Below are 24,786 nucleotides of genomic sequence, written 5' to 3'. Positions count from 1 at the left end.
CCTTCTGGAGATATTTTATGCATAAAGAAATGCATAGAAGTAGGCACAGTGGCACAGCCTATAATCCCAGCTACTCAGGAGACTGAGACAGAAGGATTACAAGTTTGAGGCCAGCCTGGACAACTTAGCAAGTCCCTGTCTCGAATAAAAAAAAAAAAAAATTTAACTGCAGTGGGGCAGGAGATGTAGCTCAGTGAGTGCTCAAGGACTGGGCATGCATGGGCCTCTGGGTTCAAAAAAAAAATGCATAGATTTATCTCCTCCCTTTTTACCAAGTGTTAACTGACTATGACTGTTTTTCTGCGCTTTAATTTCCTTTACATGATATTCCTTAAAAATGAACTTCATCACTTTCTATGGCTGCAGTGTGTTTCACTATATGGCTGAACATTTATTTAGTCCTTTATTCTTGAACAGTTAGGATTCCTATGTGTTGATATAATAATGTCACAGTAACTTTTCATAAATGGAATATCACACATGAGTAGGTTTATCTGTAGAATAAATTACAGGAGGCAGAACACTGGGCCAAAGGGTTTATATATTTATTATTTTTAAAAGTTTTTGTTGTTTTTGGTTTTGGGGGTGCTTTTGTTTGTTTTTTCAGGATATCACTAAGTTGCCCAACCTGGCCTTGAACTTATAATCCTCCTGCCTCAGCCTCCCAAGTCATTAAGATCACAGGCATCTACCACCATGCCCATCTAAAGAAGAAAAAAAAAATACATTTTTTAAAAGCTTATAACTCCTTTTTTTCCTCTTTTTTGTGGTGCTAGGGATCAAACCCATGCAAAGCAACTGTTCTCCCATTGAACTATATCTCCAACCCCCTATTTAAAGAAGAAAAAATAAAAACCTACTTCTTAGTTTTGATACTGTTATTGACTTAGCCAAGAATCCCACTGTTGATAATAGACCTTTCTTCCCTAACAGAATTGATTATGAAATGTAAGTTCTCTTACTGCTACTTTGCTGTGTAAATGTTTGGTAATAATTGACAGTTCTGAGAGTACCTTTATCAAGAGTCTCAGTCCTAACTGGGAAGCAGGTATTCTGTAGGGATCACATCAAGTGTAAGGAACATTCAGTATTGTAGAGGTTTTTTTTGGAAATAGGCATTTGTGGGGGTAGGAGGTACCATTTCTTTTAAATGAACGGCACACAGCTCAAGCATGAAGCATGAGCCCCAAACCACCTATTTTGGCTGAGTGGTTCTGAATGAGGGGCACAGGTCCTTTCAGCCTTCAGTCCCAACAGACCTGGGTTGAGAAGCATTATAAACATCTCTATACATAGACATTGATCTGTTTTGCTGGTTGTATAGTTAGGGTTTTATTGAGCATCAAAGACATTGTCAAGAATAAGAATAAAACCAAGTCATTAGACCTATATTCCAACTTCTGGAACTCTTCTCTCCCATAGTAACTGCTTAACAACCATCTGTCAGATACAGATGTAGTGAAGAATATGAAGTTATAAAAGATGTATCTCCTCTCCTTAGATTTGTTTCATGGTATAATCAAGTTATATCTGGCATATCACCCAAATAACTAATTTAGTGTTTAAAAAGTGATGAGAGGTAGAAAACTTACAGAACTTGAGACTGAAAACAACTTCAGGGGCTCAACAAGTCTATCCTCCTGGCTTCATGCACAAGTGAAACCACATGTTGAAAACTATTCTGTTTAGAATCATTAAGCAGAAATTTCATATCCTCCTTCAGTCAGTCATTCCAGTGTTCGTACCTTTATTCTCAAGAAGTATGGGGTCTTATTTGTTTTTCGTATACTTAATGCCTATTTAAAGTTTAGCAATTGAACTGTAATTATCAAAGAAGTGCTATTTCAAATACAATTCAAATGGAAGCCAGTTAAATACACAACCACTGCCAGTGTCATTTTTGCTTTAAATAGCAGCAAGTATTATTACATTTTTGCATGATTTTGGGGGGGAAGGGGACTGGTTCTGGGGATCAAACCCAGGCCCTCCTGTTACTAGACAAGCACTCTACCACTGAGCCCTAGCCCCAGTCCTGCATGATTTTAATAGGATAATAAAATAATGTGGTATTCTCGTAATAGTACTCAGTGTTTACATGCAGATACATGTATTTTTAAATTTCTAACAGCTTTCTATTAAACAACATACTTTTTTAATGGGCTTAGTACTTCATTTCCTGAATTATAAAATTCAATTTGTTAATTACTAGAGAGGCTTTTAAATTGAACCAGGAACAAAGTGATCAAGTAAAACAACCTTCATGTTAACCACCTTGCCAATATTTAACCCCTCATGAAGAAGATTAGCTAATCAGTAACTGGATATATTGCAGTCAAGAGCGAAGATTCCCCTGGAATATTATTTTAGTGAGTCAAAGGTTAGCAGATATAGAGACAGGCAGGGAGCAATAGGCATTTCTTTTACTGTTAGCTTTCCTGCTGTTAGCTTGAAAAGAAAGGCAGCTGTTCTTTATTTTTCTGATATTTCCTATTACTCTTATGATCCACAGGGATATCTGTGCTTGCCCTACATGGCATTGCAGCAGCATCATCTTCTCTCTGATGTCACCGTTCGGGGATTTGTTGCTGGAGCTACTAACATCCTTTTTCGACAACAAAAACACCTCAGTGATGCCATTGTGGAAGTACGTTGTACATCTAAGTGGGTGTACTTGGCCTACTGATCCCTTTGTTCCTTTCTTAAATGTAATTTTAAAGGTATAACAACAACACTAGTAAGGATAGTGATTGCTTACTGTATGCCAGGCATCCTAGGCACTTGCTGTTAACTGATCTAATTATATTACAAAACTACTCTGTGAGATATAGGTGTTGTTACTGTCTATGGATTACACCTGCATGAGCTGAGTGAGGAACTGAAAGATAAGTGTCTTGCAAGTGTCAAACAGCTAATAAGTGATCAAGTCAGGATTCCAACCTGAGCATTTTGGATCTATGACTAAAATGTGTTTATTGTTCAAATAATTTAAATCTTTCTAGCCTTATTAATATGCTCTTAATTCTAAAAAGAAAGTTAAGGGGGCTAAGGTTAAGTCTCAGAGGTAGAGTGCTTGCCTAGCATGTGCGAATCCCTGGGTTCTATCCTCAGCACTACATAAAAATAAATAAATAAAATATTGTGTCCAGCTACAACTAAAAAATAAATATTTTTTTAAAGTTAAGAATAGAGATTTGACATTTTATCAGTATATAAAATTTAAATCTTTTTTTAACTTTACAATTGAAGTAATTTTAAGAAAAAGAAATTTTAGACATGTTAAAAGTTTTTGGAGTAAATGATGGAAACTACTTGCTTCATGGGAGAACAACAATAATACTTGAAAAAGCCATGATTGAAATCATATTTATTATGATCCCAATTTTGGAAAGGAAACAAAGTTGTACACTGTCCAAGACCATTGGATATGGACAGGAGGACCAGAGTTGCTTCAGCATTGTTGGTTATATTGTAGTACAGAAGTTGGTTGGCAGCTTCTTGATTATTTGTTTTATTATTTCTATTTGAAAACCAATGTAGGGGCTGGGGTTGTGGCTCAATGGTAGAGCGCCCACCTCGAAAGTGTGAGACCCTGGGTTCGATCCTCAGCACCACATAAAAAATAAATAAGTGAAATAAAGGTATTTTGTCCAACTACAACTAAAAAATAATAAATATTTTTTAAAAAAGAAAACCAATGTATAAGTTACACAAAAACTTCTTTTTATATCAAATATTACATAATTAAAGATATTCTGAAGTATGCACTTAAAAGGAAGACTTTTGAGGAATTATACTTAAGTTCATTTCTATAGTGAAATAAAGGTAATTTTATTATATAGGTATCTCTATTTTTCAAAAATATTTAGAAGCAACATGAATTACTTTTATAATTCAGTATAGTATATTTATGCATGTATTTCCTAAAAACAGAAAATGAATATTTTTAAACACAAAAAGAAAAAAGCTCCAGTATAAAAACCTGGCACATTTTTAGAGTCACCAATTGAGAATGCTATTATTCATATATTTTTATTTCTAGTTCCAACTTCCCAGTAGTTTTTTAAGTGTGGCACGAATATCTTCATGAATGCCCAGATTCTGACTTATACCTGGGCATCCTGTAGGTAGAAGAAGCTCTGATCCAAATCCATGATCCAGAACTCAGGAAGCTACTTAACCCAACCACTGCAGACCTAAGATTTGCTGATTACCTGGTGAAGCACGTGACTGAAAACCGAGATGACGTCTTCCTGGATGGCACTGGCTGGGAGGGAGGTGACGAATGGATCCGGGCCCAGTTTGCAGTCTATATCCATGCCCTGCTGGCTGCTACATTGCAGTTAGGTAAGAAACCACTTAGCACACAGTCACCCTTTTTTTTTTTTTTTTTTTTTTTTTGTAATTTTTCATGTTGTAACATATATGATATTCTGAATTGCACAAGAAATACATATTTGTTATAGAAAATTACCTGTTACTCCTTTATATAGAGATAACTACTATTAATATTTGAATATTTTATCTTTAAGACCTTTTTAATCTATGTATATGTATATTTGGATCTGGGCTTTATGGTGGTATTTTAGGGATTTTTTTTTTTTTTTGAGATGGGTCTTACTATTGGCTCAACTGGTCTTGAACTCATGGGATCCAGTGGTCCTCCCACCTTAGCCTCCCAAGTAGCTGGGATTACAGATGTGCATATCAGACCTGGTGCCTCTGGTATTTTTGTTAGTCCTTTTGCAAAAAATAAATCCCTTTAAATATGTGTTCTGAAACTAAATTTTTCTTTGTAGTAGAAGCATGAGCTTATATGAAGACAGTAAATACTGATCTTCATCATTCTTGTGTGAAAAATAACATTCTGGATAATTAAACCTTCAAATGTATACCCCATTGTAAGAAATAATATTTATTCCTATTAATGATTAAAATGATTTAAATATAAATGCAGTGTTAAAACTATCTCATTCCACTTAGGAAAAAATATATACATACAGTGGAGTAGAATTCTGACATGAACTTTTCCACCTTGGACATTTGGCAACTATTCACTATATTTCTTGTTGTTAAAAGACTATTGAAGCCAGGTGCAGTGTCGCAGGTCTGTAATCCCAGCAGCTCAGGAGGCTGAGCCAGCCTCAGCAACTTAATTAGGCCTCAAACAACTCAGTGAGACCCTGTCTCTAAATAAAAAATATTTTTTTAAAAAGGCTAGGGATATGGCTCAGTGGTTAAGTGCCCCTGGGTTCAGTCTTCAGTACAAAAAAAAAAAAATGTTGAGCTTGAGTTTTCTGTCTCCTTCAGTTATCTCTACCACTATGTTTTTAAATTCTCATGAAATACATATAACAAAATTTATCATCTTAATCATCTTTTAATGTACATTTCCACAGTGTCATTAAGTACATTCACATTATTGTGACAGTAATTTTTTTAATCAATATTATACCACCTTTTCCTAAGCCAGTTCTTCACACATAGGATATATGGAGTTGTGTTTTTTTAATTGATTCTTTTTAGTTATACATGGCAGTAAAGTTCATTTTGATAAAATTATGGTGGGATTCACTGTGATATATTCATATATGTACCTAGAAAAGTTAGGTCAGATTCTTTCCACTGTCTTTCCTATCCCTATCACCCTCCAATATATGGAGTCTTAAGTCCAGGCATGGTCTTCATTTGTAAAGGAAAGCAAATTAAAAAATCCTTATTGGTCAGTGGGATGCTTTTAATTGTCTGCTGCCTCTATAAATGAAGCAGCTGAAACACTAAAATTAAATCTTGTAACCCAGTAATCTAGAATGAATCTCAGTCTTTACTAGTCTCTACCAGTCCCTTGGCTTCCAGAGTAATTAGTTTAACTTTTAAACATATTTTCCCAGGGGAGCAGTAAAACACTGAATAATAGAATTAGCCAACTTTTTAAAAAACATTTAATGTATATAGCATTTTCCATGTAATAATTCATTTCATCCTCATAAGAATCCTGGAGGGGGGCTGGGGGGGGCGGCCTGGGTTTGTAGCTCAGTGGTAGAGTGCTTGCCTAGCATGCATGAAGCACTGAGTTTGATCCTCAGCACCAAATAAATGTAAAATAAAGATATTGTGTCCACCTAAAAATAAAAAATTTTAAAAAAGAATCCTGGAGGTAGATACCTTTTTTCCTCACCCTCCCAACCCCCAATCCCCGAATTGTATGCAAAACAGAATGAGGCAGAAAGAGTTGAATAGCTGGTTCATACATCTGGTAAGAAACAGCTAGAATTTCTTTTTTTTTTTTTTTTTTTTAGTTGCTCAAAACATTACAATGATCTTGACATATCATACATTTGATTCAAGTGGGGTATGAATTCTTTTTTTTCCACGTATACAGATTGCAGTATCACATTGGTTTTACAGCCACGGTTATACATACAGCCATATTAGTGTCTATTGTATTCTGCTACCCTTCCTATTCCCCCCTCCCCTCCCTTTCCCTCCCATCACCTCTCTCTATCCACTCTATGACACTCTTCTCTCTCTCTCTCTTCTTCCTCACACCATCTTATATGTAATTTTGCATAACAGTGGGGGTCTCCTTCCATCTTCCGTGTGATTCCCCTTCTCTCTCCCATTCCCATGCATCTCTCATCCCTATTTAATGGTAATCTTCTTCTCATGCTCTTCCTCCGTGCTCTGTTTTAAGTGAAACAGCTAGAATTTCAACCCAACAGTCTGGCTCAGGCCCAGGTCTTATCAAGGAAGAGAGCAAATTGAGCCCAATGAGCTGCTTGAGGAATATATTCTTAGAACACCACCTTTATAATCCCTGAAGTTCGGGAGGCTGAGGCAGGAAGATGATGAGTTCAAAGCCAGCCTCAGCAAAAGCGAGGTGCTAAGCAAGTCAGTTAGACCCTGTCTCTAAATAAAATACAAAATGGGGCTGGGGATGTGCCAAGTGGCTGAGTGCCCCTGAGTTTAATCCCCAATACCCTCCTGCCAAAAAAAAAAAAAAACCTTAATACTGCAAATGGAGCTTCCTATCTCCTACTCTTCTTTTTCTAGCAACAGAAGGTACTTGTATTTTACCTTCACAGCAAAAAAATGCAGTTAATACATAAAGCAATAGCCATTTGAATCTGTTCTCCATTTTCTGTTCTTCCAAGTGGAAGAAATGCTCTGCTTTGAAAACTTTGAGCATTAAGTATGAAAATCCCCATTTATATTATTTTTAAGTATTAGCTCAGTGGTAGAACTCTTGCCTTTCCCAAATAAAGGAAATGTGTCTATCTACAACTAAAAATATGTTTTAAAAAGAACTAATATATGTAGTCACCTTATTTTTGTAGAAAAATAACATTTATGCAAAGAAAGATATCCTACCTGCCTTCTCAATATGTATAAACCAGTATGTTTATTCACAATCAAATAGATAGTTTTTGTTTAATAAATAATGTTGTCCTTATAATAGTAAAGAGAACAGGGAAACATTTTGGAGTTGTAAGGAACCTTGGAAAATATCTGGCTCAACCCTCTTATTTTCCAGTTAGGAAAATGAAGTTCTGAGGGATTAAGTGACTTGCCAAAGACCACATAGCTTCTTAACAGGATTCTGGAACTAGACCCAAGTTTCCTGACATCTGGTTAGGCTATCTCCCAAAACAAGTTGGGGGAGTGGGGGATAAAGCCATTCCTTCACCCTTTATGGTTGTTAATCTTCACATTGTGAAAGGCTACAGACAGGATCAATTTCTTTCAAATATTTACTTGACAGATAATGAAAAGATAATATCGGACTATGGGACAACTTTTGTTACAGCATGGAAGAATACTCACAACTACAGAGTATGGAACAGCAACAAGCATCCAGCACTTGCAGAAATAAATCCAAAGTAAGCACATCCTCTGAAGACTGATAGTACATAAAATGGTTTCTTTACTAAGTATGCCCTATACAAAGAAAACTATGTCTTAATTTTGATGTTGTGAATATCTTCAAGAATCACGTTAAATAGTTTATTAAAAAGCTCATAGAAGTGGTATACACCTGTGATCCCAGGGCATGCCTCACCCAACCAGGAATGCTAAAGCAAGAAGATAAAAAAGTTCAAGGGCAGCCAGTGCAATTTAGTAAGACCCTGTCTCAAAACAAAAAATGAAAAGGGCTGGAGATGTAACTCAATGGTAGAGCACCACTGAGTTCAATTGCTGATGCCTGCACCAAAAAAAAAAAAAAAAAAATCAAAAAAACCTACATACAGAGAAGCAGCTTAAAAACTGCTTTCATATTCAAAGTCTTTGTACAAAAAACACAAGATATTATTGGAAGGATTAACATTTCTCCAGCATTGATGTGGTCATAGTGGAAGTTCTTGACATGGTGATGCTCAGAACATAATGATCTTCTCTCACTTTCCCTAGAGCTATACTTCAGCTGAGTGAGCAAACAAGACTAAGTTTAGAAGGAAATATCTGAGATTCTAAAATGCAACAAAATTTAATACCTGCCACAATACTAAATATTGACTAGACAAACTATCCCATGTAGGCATAAAAGATATACTGTGGAGTGATACAGTTATGAAATAACATTTGGGAGAGTGTACAACAGAGTAGAATCCTAGGAGATCGATTGATATAATTCATACATGCTGGGAACTTATGTTTAAAAGATTTAAATGATGTTGTCTTTAATGATATAAGCATACCTGACTGGTTTTGTATGTGTGTATGTTTGTGCATTTTAAACTTTTACTTCTTGGTAAGAAATGGACACATGTGTGAGACCTTGGGTTCTCCAGTATTGCAGAAAAATCCCCAGTACTTAAAAAAAAAAAAAAAAAGGATAGGCATGGTGGCTCACATATGTAATCCCAGCAACTCAGGAAGTTGAGGGAAGAGGATCACAAGTTAAGGCCCAACCTCAGCAACTTGGCAAATCCCTGTCTCAAAATAAAAAGAACTGGGGATATAGCTCAGTGGTAAAACACCCCTAGGACCCAGGTTTAATCCCCAGTACAAAAAAAAAAAAAAAATTCACAGAGGTCAACTTTGTACTGACTGCCATCCTACTTGGGAGCAAGGATTAATTTTATTTAATTAAGGATGTGATTTAAATGGTCCTAAAAAGGACACTCCTGCACACACACCCAGATATTTAAGTGGTAGTGACCTGGGGAAGCGTGTGGGGGTAAAGTGATGTAGAAGAGTTTGGGAAAAAATGTCTCTATCAAGAAAAATTAATAGGTTTGGTGCTAATGTGGGTTTAGTTATCATTTAGTTAACATAATGAACTGTAAGAGTTTAGTTACTGCTTCTAGTGCCTTCATCTTGAACCAGCACTGCAGACTGTAATGCAGGTCCATGAGAGTGAGTTTACTTGGAGTGAGTTTTAAAGGACTGTAAAATAGTACTTTAAATAAAATTTAAAAAGTTATGTAAGTTGAGAGGAGGCTGAAGAAAGATCTATTAACTAGGGTAATTGTATGGTCAAGATAGCAGATTTTCAATATTTTTACCATATTAAAAACAAGAAATGGGAGCTGGATTGCAGCTCAGTGGTAGTTTTGGTTTGTCTAGCATGAGTGAGGCCCAGGGTTCCATCTCCAACACCATCAAAAAAAAAAAAAAGAGGAACAAGAAAGAAAAGGAAAAAAGAATATAAGTGATAGTCTTTAAGTATAATTTAGAAATACTCCAAACTAATTGTAATTTTTGTTATCTGTGAAACCCTTTTCAACTTCTAAAGATTAGAAAAGGCCATTTTCAATAAGCCAAGGGCACATTTCATTCCTAAAATACAGCCTTCCAGGAACAGAAAGAATGACTATGTGATCTCCAAGGTTTTTCAGTCTTGTGATTCAGGAATTCAGAATTTTTCTGGAGGAAGAGTTACATATGCTTAATTTGACCCAGAGCAATTCATTGCCATTTTTTAAATAGCACTTAATAAGCAGCTATGGAAGGCTGGGGATGTTGCTCAGTGGTAAACACTTGCCTAGTTTGCATGAGTAAGAATTTACTAGGGTTCTGTTTTGTTAGACTTTGACAGAGGAACCCCTGAATATGAGGTAAGGATTTGGATTTCTTTTTTTTAATATATTTTATAATTGTAGATGGACAGAATGCCTTTATTTTATTTGTTTATGTGGTGCTGAGGATCGAACCCAGTGCCTCACACATGCTAGGCAAGCGCTCTGCCACTGAACTACAGCCCCAGCACAAAGATTTGGATTTTTTGACCTATTCGTTCATAGTCTGACTGTAGTCAAGATGTGTGTTTGGGGTTTTATTTTTGTTTTTGTTTGTTGAGAAAGGGTTTTGCTGTGTTTCCCAAGCTGGCCCTAAACTCTTGGGCTCAAGTGATCCTCCTGCCTCAGCCTCCCGGTTTGTTTTAATAATATAGTACCATTTTGAAGACCTTGCTTTTTTTTTTTTTTTTTTTTTTTTTTTTTTTTTTTTTTAATCAGGGTGTGAACCCAGGCACTTAACCACAGAGCCACATCCTCAAGTCCCTTTTATAATTTATTTAGAGACAGGGTCTCACTGAGTTGCTCAGGGCCTCGATAAACTGCTGAGGCTGGCTTTGAACTCAAGATACTCCTGCTTCAGCCTCCTGAGCTGCTGGGATTATAGGCGTGTGCCACCATTTCCAGCAAGACCTGCATATTTAATTGCTTTTTTAACAAAGTATGGATTTTTGCTGGTCCACCTACATCTCATGACCAGTAGCACACATTTATATGTTGACTGGGATCAAGGTATAATTCATGACCAGGGCCTCAAGTCAGTGACTCACCTTTACTGTCCTGGTGAGCTTTTAAAAAATGTTGATGGGCAGGCACAGCTCTATGGGATCACTTAATCTTGGAATTTGAGACCTACCCGAACAACATGGCCAACCCTATCTTGATAAAATTAAATTAAAGAAAAAAATAAATGTTGATGCTTGAGCCTAACCCAGACCAAATAATTCAGAATATCAGGGTACACTAATATAACTGCCCATTCTCCCAAGCGTGCGTACACACACACACAAACACACCACCCATTTAACAAGGGAGGAAACTAAAACTCAAGAGGGTTTGAGTAATCTCTTTAGAATCTCATAGTGTTAATAGAAAGCTATGACCCAGTTATGTCACCCCTGAGAAGTTTACTAATTTTTGTGTGTATGGTAACTCTTTGTTTTACAGCCATCCATTTCAAGGCCAGTACTCAGTATCAGACATGAAGTTAAGATTCTCTCAGTGAGTACCCCAAAAAATATGGGGAAAATTCTTTTGCCTGAAATTTATGTCATGTGTTTCATTGTTAATTAGGAATTTTGTTTTTCTGCTTGATAAACTGTGCTTTAAATAGTAACCAAATATATGCATAACATTGTCTAGCTTGGCAGTGTGTATATTTCAAAGTAAAAATACTTTTGTTCCATGATAGAGAGGGAAGTTAATCCTAATAATAGGATTTGCCATTCTTATTTTGGTGAAGTACCTTTGGCAAACCACATCTATCTAGGAGATTTAACTACACATCCTTATGTCTTCACCTTTTTTTTTGTTTGTTTGTTTGTTTCATCTAAATCTTTCAGCATATTCTGAAAATTTGCACTTAAATGGTTAATAGATTTTATAACAAATAATGAATAATTTTAGCTTCTTAATAATTCTAACTTGGTATGGTTATAGAGTGATGAATGTATGTGTGCATGTGTGAGATTTTTTTAAATTGTACTTAACACTTCTCTCTTTTACTCAGTTCTGTTCAGAATAGTGAACGTGGCAAAAAAATTGGAAACGTCATGGTCACAACTAGCCGGAATGTTGTACAAACAGGAAAAGCTGTTGGTAAGGCATGCCTTTAACCAGGAACAGATTGGAGTTGTACATTTCTATTTTCTGCCCTCAATATGTAATTGATAAAAACATAGAGTTTTTGAGAACTACATATTACAATAATACAAAAGGGGTTTCAAATTTTCATCTTACCTACTTAAAAAAGTTCTTATCACACCAGATAATATAGGATTCATTAATTTCACACATCTGATGGGTAGTGACAAAATTTTCTAATGAGATCACTATTCTGCCACCAGGGTCGAAACTTCACCAGAGTTTTTTGCACCATTCCCTGAGATGCCCACAGTTCTTTATAAATAGCAGAGACTCAAAATAAAATGGACATTAGGAGCTGCTATCTTCTGATGTAGTATCACATGACAAAGAAAATTAATGAAACTAAAGGTTGAATTTTTTTGTTGTTGCTAAAGATCAACGATATTGCTGGGCATGGTGGCACATGCCTGTAATCCCAGTGGCTCGGGAGGATGAGACAGGAGGATTTTGAGTTCAAAGCCAGCCTCAGCAGCTTAACAAAGCCCTAAGCAACTCAGTGAGACCCTGTCTCTAAATAAAATACTTAATGGGCTGGGGATGTGGCTCGGTGGTTAAGCACCCCTGGGTTCAATCTCTGGTACAAAAAAAAAAAAAAAAAGAAAAAAATAGATCAAAGACATTTATAAAGCCTTTATAGATTGATAAAAAGAAGAAGAAATGCCAGGCACAGTGGCATATAATCCCAGCAACTTGGGAGGCTGAGGCAGGAAAATTGCAAGTTTAAGGCCAACCTCAGCCACTTATCAAGGCCCTTAGCAACTTAGCAAGACCCTATTTCAAAATAAAAAATAAAAAGGGCTGGGGATGTGGCTCAGTGGTAGAGCACCACTGAGTTCAATTCCCAGTACCAAAAAAAGAGAAAGAGAAGGAGAAGACACAAATAACCAATATTAGAATGAAGAATGGTACATCACTATAGATCTTACAGAAATTAGAAATAAAGGAACATTGTGAACATTTCTATGTCAACAAATTTGACAACATAGATGAAATATACAAATTCTTTGAAAGACTCAAATTATCAAAACTGATGCAATAAAAAAACAGAAAATCTGAATAACTTTATATATCTAGTAGAAAAATTGAACTTAAAATTTAAAACTTTGCCACAGGTTTTAAATTTAATCTTGACCTATATGGCTTCACATTGAATTCTTTCAAAAATATAAGGAAGAAGTAATACTAGTTTTACACAAAATCTTTCAGAAAATAGTGCATTGAACTAAGGCTGTTATTGACCCAGATACCAAAGCCAGACAGATAATAGCATGCTAAGTATGTAATTCTGCACCTAGCTTTTTCCACTTAAAAAAAAAAAATTATATGTTGACTGAGATCAAAGTATAATTCATGACCAGGGCCTCAGGTCAGTGATTCACCCTTACTGTCCTGGTAAGCTTTTAAAAAAATGTTGATAGACAGGCACATTGGCACATACCTATAGTCCCAGTTATATGGAAGGATCACTTAATCCAGGAATTTGAGACCAACTCAAGCCACATGACCAAACCTTATCTTGATAAAAATTAAATTAAATTTAAGAAAAAAATAATAAGAAAAAATTGGCAGGGGAGTCCTGGGAATCTAATCTAGGGCCTCATGCATGCTAAGCGGTGCTTTGCCAATGAGGTACATCCCCAGCTCCTTTATTTTGAGATAGGATCTCACTAAATTGCCCAAGTTATGCTTGAACTTGTGATGGTCTTGCTTTAGCTTGTCAAGTAGCTGAGATTACGGGTGTGCGCCGCTGTGCCCAGGCATTTAAAATATTTTGAAGATTGTTCCGTAACTATTCTAAAGTTTTTCTCATTCCTTTTCTATACTTTTAACCTTTTTTAATTTCAAACTTAGAAGCATTGTTATAGTAAAAGGAACTCAGTTATCTCTGACTTGCCAATTATGTTTTGCTTCATTTGCTTTGTCATACCAGTAGAGCATCTCTCGTTTCTTAGTTCCCGAGAAAGGTTAACTGACCCTTACTAAACAGTTCAAAAGCTCCATGTTGAGATCCTTATAGTTCCAACATCCTATATCCTTAGAAGGACAGTGAAAGAACTCCACAGGCTCATTTTAAAAGATAAACATAGGGGCTGGGGTTGTGGCTCGGTGGTAGAACACTTGCCTAGCAAGGCCTTGGGTTTGATTATCAGCACCACATCAAAACATAAATAAATAAAATAAAGTTGTCATGTCCAACTACAACTAAAAATAAAAAAAGATAAACACAGGATTTATAGCTGTACTACAGGTTCACTTTATTTTGTTTTGTTTTTGTGGTACTGGGGATTAAACCCAGGTTCTTCATGCATTCTAGGCAATGCTCTACCACTGAGCTACATCCCCAGTTCTTTTCTATTTTTAAGACAGGATCTTGGAGATAGAGAGGGAAGATGGGAGGGGAGGGGAGGGGAGGGGGGATAGTAGGGGATAGGAAAGGTAGCAGAATACAACAGTCACTAATATGCCATTATGTAATAATGTGAGTATGTAACAGTTGTGATTCTGCAATCTGTATTTGGGGTAAAAATGGGAGTTCAAAACCCAATTGAGTCTAATGTATGAAAGATGATATATCATGAGCTCTGTAATGTTTTAAACAATCAATAAAAAAAATAAAATAAATAAAATAAAATAAATAAAAAGCAGGTTTAAAAACAAAAAACAAAAAAAAAGGATCTTGATAGGCTGACCTTGAATTTATGATCCTCCTTCCTCAGCCTGCTGAGTTGCTGGGATTACAGACGTGTGCCACCACACTCAGCTATTGTACTTGATTTTTAGTGATGCCACTGCTAATAATTCTTTTTTTTTTTTTTTTTTTTTTTTAAAGAGAGAGTGAGAGAGGAGAGAGAGTGAGAGAGAGAGAATTTTTAATATTTATTTTTTAGTTCTCGGCGGACACAACATCTTTGTTGGTATGTGGTGCTGAGGATCGAACCCGGGCCGCACGCATGCCAGGCGAGCGCGCTACCGCTTGAGCCACATCCCCAGCCCCCACTGCTAATAATTCTAAGTCCAAGCCAAGCATGGCGGTGCACACCTGTAATCTTAGTGGCTTGAAAGGCTGAGGCAGGAGGATCACAAGTTCAAAGCCAACCTCAGCAACTTAGCAAGGCCCGAAAAAACTCGGCAAGACCCTGTATCTAAATAAATTACCAAAAAGGGCTGATAATGTGGCTCAGTGGTTAAGTACCCCAGGGTTTAATCCCAGTACCAATTAATAAATTCATTCATTCAAAGGCCAATTCTCTTCTACATTCCCCTTTCTCAGAATGTGATTCAACTTAAATAATTTCATGTTAGTATCAACTTTTCAGGTAGATAGAGCTCTATAGTTGGTGAATGTAACACAGTGTTAACTTATAAAAAGCAAATTTCCCTAAGACAACCTAACCACTCTATCCTGATTAGGTTATTATCAATAATCAACTCAATATTTAAGGTACGAGAGCACTTTTTAGGCTCTCCAAATAATTCTGATGCACAGCCAGTGTTGATATTAATACTGCATTAAACAGGTTGATAAACAGGCTGGTAGCAGAGGCTGCATGGCTCTTTTAGGTGTTAGGTACTCCTGTCCATCTTTCAAATGCAAGAGTGGACTCATACACCCAAAAAAATCATCCAGTTTCCTATAAGGTATTCCCATATGGAGAGGGATTGTTTTGAAACCAGAAATGTAAATGGTTATTTTCCTAATTATAACATATTGGCGTCCAGTGAGTTAACTTTATTAATGAGCATTGTTCTCTGGCTGACATTTTTCCTTGTTTATCCTTGTCATTCCACTCAGGTCAGTCAGTTGGAGGAGCTTTTTCCAGTGCAAGGACAGCTATGTCTTCATGGCTTTCTACCTTCACCACATCTGCCCCTCAGAGTCTCCCCGAGCCCCCCGATGGGAAGCCCTGAGGCTGGTAGCAGAGGCTGCATGGCTCTCTTAGGTGTTAAGTGCTCCTGTCCATCTGCTGCTCCCAACCTCTCCTTCATTGGCCCTGGGTCCACAGCAGGGGACTGAGACCTAGAACTGTTTACATGGACAGTTGCACTTTTTCTAAATGAAGACCACTGGATGCTAAAAAGATGACATCACATCCATGGCAGGAATGGGCTTGGGGTTTAAATTGACTCCAGGTTGGGGTTTAAATTGACTACTTTTATTTCATTTTATTTCATTCTGAGCCTGATTAAAACACAGTGAACACACAATGAACATCTAATGAATTCTGAGATGTACATTTGTTTACGTTAGAAAAGTTTTTACTTATGTATATTTTGTTCTATTTTGCTATTTGAATATCTAGATGGCCATTTTAATTTATATTTGCTAAAATTAAGTTATACTATTATTTTAATTTCTCTAAAGTTAACCCTAAAATGTGTTTATAAAGTTAAAAGGCCACACAGTCCAGCCTTTGTTTTCCTGAGTTAGAGGATGATTTTTGGTTTGTTTTTTCTACCCACAAAACACATTTATCAAATCATTTCTTCCCAGAACTGTGAATGTCAGAAGGGGAAGTTCTGAGGTTAGGGTGTCTTTTTCGGTTTTTTAATTTGTTCCTTCCTGACAAACTTGCTTTGAAGCAGCCAGGAGTGTCACTGTGTTGTCGTCCTCTTCCTAACCGAGCCAGAGAATATGCAGAGAACTAACATAGTGACGGTGACCGTGGTGTTGGAGCAGTTTGACATGAATGTGTGTGGGGCAGTGCTCTCCAAGACCAATGTGTTGCTTCTGTCAACCCTAGTCAAGTTACTGCCTTTATTTTTTTTTTAATCCAAAGTTTGTGCCTTCTATTTCTTCTTTTGAATAGTTTTCCATTGACAGACCTAGACAGGTTTTTTTCTCTTAGCTTTGTTTTGTTTTGGGGTGGGGTTTTGTTTTGTTTTGTGTTTTGTTGTTTTATGTTGGCACTGCTGGAGATGGAACCTTGGACCTCACACCTGCTGGGTGAGTGCTCCACCACTGAGCTGCATTCCCCAACCCGGTGTTCTTCTTCATAAAGCTTTTCAAGGCACGTGGCCTTCCCAGTTCCTTGACAGTCCTCTTGTAGTCAGTCCCTGCTCCCTTCTAAAAGTGTTTTTAAGAGAAAAATAAAGTGAGTCATAAATATTAAATAGAAATCTCAACTTAGGAAAGCAAGAGGCAGGGGGAAAAAAAACTACAGCCATGCCCTCAGTCACTATTTCATAAGGATGTCTGATTTTAGGTTGCCACGAGCATGCATGTGCTGCATGCTAACTATCTGTACACAGCTAGAGCTCAGGTGTTTGCCTGCTCAGTTCATTTGTTTTGCAAGGGAACTTGAATGATGTTCTCAGGGAGTACTTATGGGGAACAGATTGCCTTCTCAGTAGCAAAGGACACTTGGAAATTCATTGTAAGTATAGTCTACATATGATATGGGAAGTATTGGGGAAATATGGGATCTAATTAAGGACACTGATTATATTTGATTTATCCCTTTTGAAATGTTTGTTTATAAAGTAAATCCTCCTAAGGCATGGGAAATGAACATGGAGGCATAATCTAAATATCCCTAAATTTACCAATTTGTGCTACTCAAGTCTTATAAATCTAAAAGCATATTTATGTTGGAGCATAACAACTCAAGAATTCAGCCAGGAGCAGTGGCACATACCTATAATCACAGTGACTTGGGAGGCTGAGGCAGAAGAATCGCAAGTTGGAGGCTGGCCTGAGCAACTTAGCAAGACCCTGTCTCAAAAATAAAAAAGACTGGGGATGTGGCTCAATGGTAAAGCATCCCTGGGTTCAATACCTATACCCCTTCCCCTCCCCACCCCACCCCCCCAAAAAAACCTTGAGAATTCAATGATGATAAATTGAGGGGCTTAATGTGAGAACTTCATTATTTCATGTTAGCCAGAAAAATTAACCTCAGGAAATATTTGAAGATAAGAAAATAATACCAAACAAAACCTTAAAAGGTATTTTAGTCACTGTTGTACTGAGACTATAAAGAATTCATTCTAAGATCTCATCTCATTTCAAGGCCACATCATTAATTGGAACATGAAGGTATATTCATGTTCAGTTGTTACTTCTCAACTGCCAGGTCACATGCCAGGAGCTGAGAGCCTTGTGAAGGGTCAGCCAGCAAGATACTGGTTCCTCCTTTAGTTTGTGCCAGGTTTGTATGATGGGGGTAAACTTCCATCTCCCATCCAAAAGCAGTCCAACCCATGTTTTGGAAACTACTAAAGTAAAAATAGTTACATGAAGTTTAACTTTGCTTTAGTATCACCTGTTCCTCAATTGAATGTATATTTTAATTGGACATTCAATTAATGTTGCATGTTAAGGGTCTGACTCTTAAGTGATCACTTAACAAATATCTCAGAAAATAGAATTTTTATCAAAAATGGTCAGAAGACCATACCCATACTTTCCTTTAGGTTCTAGGAGATACTGGAGTTTTCAAGGCTCATAGGTCATTATATTCTCAGGAAGATCCCCAAGTTCACAGCATATTGAGGGCAGGAAGCCTGGCCCCTGTCCTGGGAGCCCACCTAATTGCATTCCAGACTCCAGCTAAGTGGCTAGCCCCCCTCCAGACACTGATTCTGTGAGACATGAGAGGCCACTGGGACCATCTTTTGACATCACACTAATAAAAGGTGTATCTGTTGGTGGCTATACTTTCTCCAGTGAATACCAAGTCTTTTATGTTTAAGAACTGAGTGTTTGTAACTAGGCCTGAGGAGCTAGAGTCAGCCGGCTGTTCTCAGGTGTGCAAACACACAGGCTGTATCTAGCCGGAGGTGGTTTCGCTGCTGTCCATGTGACTTAAAGTACTGTTTGAGGAAAACCCTAGAATATTCCTACAAGGCACTACAATAACAACAGCATAGGTAAGACAGGGAGATCTAACACTATCTGTGGGCTAGATGAATAGAAAAAGTTGCATGTTGCAAAGGCTTAGAATGATTTTGTGTATGTGTTTGGCTCACGTGACCAGTATGAATAGTGTATCCCCAAATCCTTTAGTGATTCACTAGCTCCCAAGCCCTAAAGAATTCTTATCTACTTTCACTTTAATATATTGCAGCACTTATCTTTGGCAGCAAACCAGAGATATGACCTCACTTCCTCAACCATATCCTGCTTTCCAAGTTCTAATAGTCATTTAATGTTGTTTAGATTAATTTCCTTTGGAAAACTAAGGAGAAAGCAAATGAGGAAAAAAGAGAAGTGAGATATGGTTGCATGACTGAGGAACAGACACTTAGAATCTGAATGAAAGTATTTTGAGAGCAGTATTTAATCTGCTAACATAAGAATTTTTTTTTAGAAGTTACAATTTAATCTGCTATTAACAAATTTCTAAATGAAACTATGGCATAATCTTCCTAGCAGGCAAGTTTTGTTAATATGTTCTGTGGAGAAAAGTTTTGTGGAACTTAGCCAGTGGTCCTCTTCTCACCAGTGCTAGTGGTAAGTTTGAGAGCTCTTAATGCTGTAAGGGCCAGTGTCCCAATCCTTAACCACAGAAAAATGCTGCCTCTCCAGTGTGGAGAGGAGCCAAAAGTGGCCTGTGAACTGTACCCCTATTGGGCATTCCTTGGGACTCTTGAAATGGCATCGACATTGGCGTGCTCTGAGTCTTTGGTCAGAGATGGCATGGCATTCATGACTTCCACCCATCCGTTGGTACCTTTTAAACATGACAGAGAACACTGCCCTGGTCACTCAAGGTGATTGTCATCCCATGCAGCATGTAATGTGCCACTCAGAGTTTTCTCATTCCAATCTTCAGGCTTCATAACATTGGAATTGTTCTTCCATAATTTCCAACATTCCATAAATATTTGTCAAAGACAAAGAAAAGGAATGTGCATCTTTGTTCTTTTCATATGAATGACTTTGTACACATAACTTCCTGCTTTCATTATTGAGAAGAAACAAGCTCCCTTCTGTGGCAACTCCAAAGAGATTGTGCATGTCTAAGGGGTTGGATATATTTTGTAAAACTCTAAATATGTTTGTATTTCTGTGCGTTCAGAAGTTTACCTTTTTACTTATACTAATTAAAGATATAGAGACTATATATTTAAATCATGTAAATGTAATACAGTTTAGGGGTTTTTTCCAATCTTATTTTTCATCAGCTTCTCACACACATGTAGTATGCTGCTCAAATTTTTTTGTGTGCAATATAAACATTTGAACATTTCAGTCAGGTACTGAGCCAGAAAAGGTCATTGAAGTTTTCAGAAAGCTTGTGTGCTTAGAAAATATTTTGGGTTTTTTTCTTAAAATATTAATATTTTATAGCTGGAAAATAAGATCGAGACTTATATGTTTTGTTTGGTCATTGGTTCCTAAATTTAGGAAGCATTTGATCAATGAGTTAGTAAAGGCACCTAGTGGTTATAAAAATAGTTTAGATATCTGAGATGAAAGGCTTTCCACAAACAGTTTCTAAGAATGTTTAGCTTAGAAAAGTTTAAAAAGTTTTCTAAGGAAATTTAGCTGTGCTACATGTTTTGATCAGAAAGGTAGTTTCTCCTTGCTCTAGAAGATTTATAATTTGTATTTGTTCTTTGTTTCTGTTGCAACTTGTTTTTTTTTAAAAAAAAGTATTAAAATTATAAATCAAGTCTAATCATATTGAATTGTAAAACTTCTATTGTATCTTTATTTTAAGAAAAAAATGAGAATAAAATTATCCTGTTTGTCTTGCATACAGTGGTACTTGACCTGTCCTCCTAGACACGCCCTGCCTGTGGCCCTCTTATTCCTGGTGTGCCTCTGGTAGGACGCAGTGCCAGCTTCATTTACTAACCAGCACACAGATGAACCAAAGGACTCATTGCTCATTTAATGCCTCATTCTGACATTGCTCACAGGAGGGAGCGCCTCAGCTTTCAAGGTGGTGACCTCCCCATGGCTTCTGCGGAACACTGACTGCTCAGTACTGCACGAAGTACCAAAGAGGTCATTCATGTAATAATGACATGTCACATTACTGACAGCCCCAGAGGAGTGGGATGCTGTCCTGAGGCAGCCCACTTTTCCACCTGGACTGCTAAGCTTCAAAATAGCCCTCAACATTTCCCTAAGAACTCTAGTACATTCTCATATGTCTGTCCATGTTCTGTGGAGCCCTTACAACTCTTCTACAAACTGGGGCTTTGTGATGTGCGTCATAGAAGCAGCAAAGGTCCTTGCAGCTGAGAATGTGTGCTTCTCTGAGTGATGGTACAGGGTTAAGTCGAAGCCACCAGTGTTCTTTGACATGGATATGAGAGCCCTGGAGCTGATGGGAGGACTCGAGGGTGGTAGAGCTTGGCCCTCCCTACTGGCATCCTTCCCTATCTGATTACCTACTCAGACAGGGTCCCCATCACTACCCAGGAAAGAGCTACCTTTTGCAGTAACTGAATCTGGTAGCATTTGAAAGGAGCATGATTTTGGAACCACTTCTTTCCAAGAAACTTCATGAAGGACTTTACGGCTTGAGATAATCTTGCAGGGTCGGGGAAGCACACTGTGGTAGAAATGACCTGTCCAACTAAACCATCAGCAAATCCTCATCTGGTGCATGCAGACACACTCTGCATGATCACAGAGTTGGATAGATCAAGTGGGGCAGCAGATCAGTGGATGTGTTCTTTGTTCTTGATCCTATGAACACCCGCCTTTGGGTATCCTAACATGACACACAAATTAGAATTCCCTGGGCTTGGTGGTACATGCCTGTAATACCAGCAACTCAGGAGGCTGAGGCAGGAGGATCTCAAGTTTGAGGCCAACTTTGCCAACTTGAAACCCTGTATCAAAAACAGGCTGGGGATATCTCAGTGGTAAAGAACCCCTGTGTTCAATTATCAGTACTGCCAAAAAAAATTAGCTCTCTAATATTTTTCAATGTATGTTTTATCCTTCAGTGAACTGGGCTGCACTCCTGGAACACATAAATGTGGACTGGAACCATAGAAAAATGACAAAAGCCACTTGATGAAATGTTGGTCATGGCTAAAGTTGAGTGAGGGGCCCATTAGATTACTCTGCTTTTTAATGTGTTTGGGAATTTCCATAATGGAGAGTTAGAAACTGCTTGCTGGCCCCAAAGCAACTTTGCTGCTAAATGAAAAGGCCACCAGTTCCTGTGTGATGAACCCTGAGTGCCTAGTGTGGGACCCTGGACTTAATAGCTTCTTCAACACTGATGCCCTGACTGCACGAGCCCCCTGGCCAACAGAAGCCTTGGCCATCACCACTGTGGTTGCTTTTCCACCCTTCTAGTTGTTGGTGAAGCATTATGGAGAGAACCCTTTATACACGTTAGTCAAAGACCAGCTCCAGCCTACCTCCTTCATTAGTCTTTCCAACTATTGTGAATCGTGGATTCGGCATTTATTGAGCACTAAATAAAATGCTTCCCTGTCTTAGAGATTTACAATCAGTAGGACAACTTAAGCATGAAATACACGTAGAAAAGCATAAAATATACATACAGTACAATTAATACAAAGTAGAAATTCATGCAAGCATAATTCAGTTAAGGAAGATATTACCAGCACCTAAAAAGCCCACCAGCTGTCTAAATCATTCCTTCTTCCTCCAAATCATTCATTTAGCATTCTGACTTATATGATAATGATTCCTATGTTTGTTCCAAAGAACACGGTCTGCTTTTGCCTGGTTCTAAACTTTACATGTGGAATCATACCATTTGCATCATTTTCTGTTGAATTTGGGGTTTTGAGATCATTCTCTTATCACTTTCTAATTCTGTTCCAATTTATAGCTCTGCCACCGAATGTCCAGTCAGCTGTAGGCAGACTTGAGCTGCTTGAGGTTGAGGCTGATGTGAAAGCAGGACTGCTCTGACCATGCTCATGTGTGTGTGTCCCTCTGTGCCTGTGCCCATTTCTCCAGGGTATAACTGTAGGAGGGGAATCACATCTCTGCAAAGATGCACATCTTCAACTTCAGTTAATGCCAACTTGATTTTTAAAAAGTGGTGCTACCATTTCCACCCAGCAGGGTATGAGAATTCCCATTGCTCCATATTGTTTCTATCACTTGATATCATCACACTTGTACATTTTTGCCCTTCTGGTGGGTATTCCATTGTAGGTTTTAACTTACATTTCCATGAGTACTACCAAGGTTGGAAACTTTCATCCATTTAGATTTCCACTTTTGCAAAATGCCTCTTGAAGTCATCTATCCATTTTTCTATTAGATTTTCTATTTCTCATATGCATGAGTTTACACACACACACACACACACACACACACACACACACACACGTTGTTGTAGGTTTGCTGCTCTAACAGAATATCTAAGACTGGCTAATTGATAGAACAGAAACTTCTTCCTCAGTCTGGAAGCCAGGAGTCCACAATCAAGGCACTGGCAGGTTCAACTTCTGGAAAAAACTGGTTTCCTCTTACAAGATGACACCTTGTTTCTGCATCCTCTGGAAGGGAGGAACACTGTCCTACCATGGCACAAGGGGCAAGAGAAATGAAAAAGGGACTAAACTCCCTGTCAAGCCCTTTCATAAGGGCACCTAATCCAGCCACCTAAAGGCCACACCTCTTTTTTTTAATATTTATTCTTTAGTTATAACTGGACACAATATCTTTATTTTTTCATTTGTTTTTATGTGGTACTAAGGATCGAACCCAGGGCCTCACACGTGCTAGATGAGCGCTGTACCACTGAGCTACAACCCCAGCCCCAAGGCCACACCTCTTAATGCTATTACTTTGGGGATTGAGTTTCAATAGCATTTTGGAGATGACAAACCAAAATGATTAGCACACTCAAGTATGAAAGTGTGCATGTGTGAAATGTGTGTTTTCTGGATACTGTCTATCAATTTATGTGTGTTGCTAGAAACTCATTCTGTGACTTATCTTCAATAGTGACATCTTCTGGTGGTTAGTTAGGTTTCTTAATGTAGTCAAATTTATTTACTTAGGTTTAGGAATTTTTATAATCTTATTCAAAAAACCCAGGCCAGGCACAGTGATGCACACCTGTAATCCCAGCAGCTTGGGAGGTTGAGGCAGGAGGATCACAAGTTCAAAGTCAGCCTCAGCAAAAGCAAGGCACTAAGCAACTGTCTCTAAATAAAATACAAAATAGGGCTGGGGATGTGGCTCAGTGGTCAAGTGTCCCTGAGTTCAATCCCCAAGACCCCCCTTCCCCCCCCCAAAAAAAAACTTCTTTACCTCAAGGTTATGAGAATATTGGCTTGCCTCGCATGCACAAAGCCCTGGGTTCAATTCCCAGGACCACAAAAAAAAAAAAAAAAAAAAGCTTATAGTAGTAGTAATTAAATATTCTACAATGGGGTTGTGGCTCAGGAGTAGAGTATTTGCCTAGCATGTAAGGCACTAGGTTTGATTCTCAGCACCACATATAAATAAAATATAGGTCCATTGACTACTAAAACAAATATTTTTAAAAATATTAACTAAGGGGGCTGGGGCTGTAGCTCAGTGGTAGAGCACTTGTCTTGCACATGTAAGGTACTAGGTTCAACACCCAGCACCTCATAAAAATAAATAAAGATATTGTACCCATAACAAATTTTTTTTAATATTAACTAAGGTTTTACTCATATAATTTGTCCATATTCTTCTCATTTTGTTACAGGGCCTGAGCAGAGCATTGCCTGATCTCAGGGGAAGAGTTACCTGTTTGGGTCCCCACCAAACAAACAATCACATAAATGTCCAGTGTTTACAGAACTGTCCTGGAGAACCACAAACCTGAAGGACCTTTAACCCTGCCCCAGAGAGAGTGACACCACCTCACCCCTCATCCCCTGACCCCATCCCCCCCACACAGAGAGATCCAAGATTCACAGTCTTTGGCTATTTATTTGCACTGGAAGTCACTCATTAGACTAACCTGAGTTCCTC

At 37.8% G+C, this 24,786-nt stretch overlaps 1 protein-coding gene across 4 annotated transcripts in view; it reads left to right on the top strand.

Moving 5' to 3' along the window:
• Nucleotides 1–24,786, top strand: part of AVL9 (AVL9 cell migration associated) — a 65,206-nt gene that overhangs the window by 33,976 nt on the left and 6,444 nt on the right. For 2 of the 4 annotated variants that reach the window (XM_081283303.1, XM_081283305.1), the window contains 6 exons: nt 2,510–2,644; nt 4,125–4,344; nt 7,760–7,877; nt 11,181–11,234; nt 11,743–11,831; nt 15,673–20,595. In XM_081283303.1, coding sequence (XP_081139429.1) covers nt 2,510–2,644; nt 4,125–4,344; nt 7,760–7,877; nt 11,181–11,234; nt 11,743–11,831; nt 15,673–15,788 — 732 coding nt within the window. In that variant the 3' untranslated portion in view covers nt 15,789–20,595. Of the gene's footprint in view, nt 1–2,509; nt 2,645–4,124; nt 4,345–7,759; nt 7,878–11,180; nt 11,235–11,742; nt 11,832–15,672; nt 20,596–24,786 lie in introns of those variants that run through there. The other 2 variants (XR_014020744.1, XM_081283304.1) reach the window with 2 other exon arrangements.

Source organism: Spermophilus citellus (genome assembly GCF_964194105.1).
Source record: "Spermophilus citellus genome assembly, chromosome: 3".
NCBI classification, from domain to species: domain Eukaryota; kingdom Metazoa; phylum Chordata; class Mammalia; order Rodentia; family Sciuridae; genus Spermophilus; species Spermophilus citellus.
Note: the sequence above shows the minus strand (reverse complement) of the source record. Positions and strands in the feature narration are given on the sequence as shown.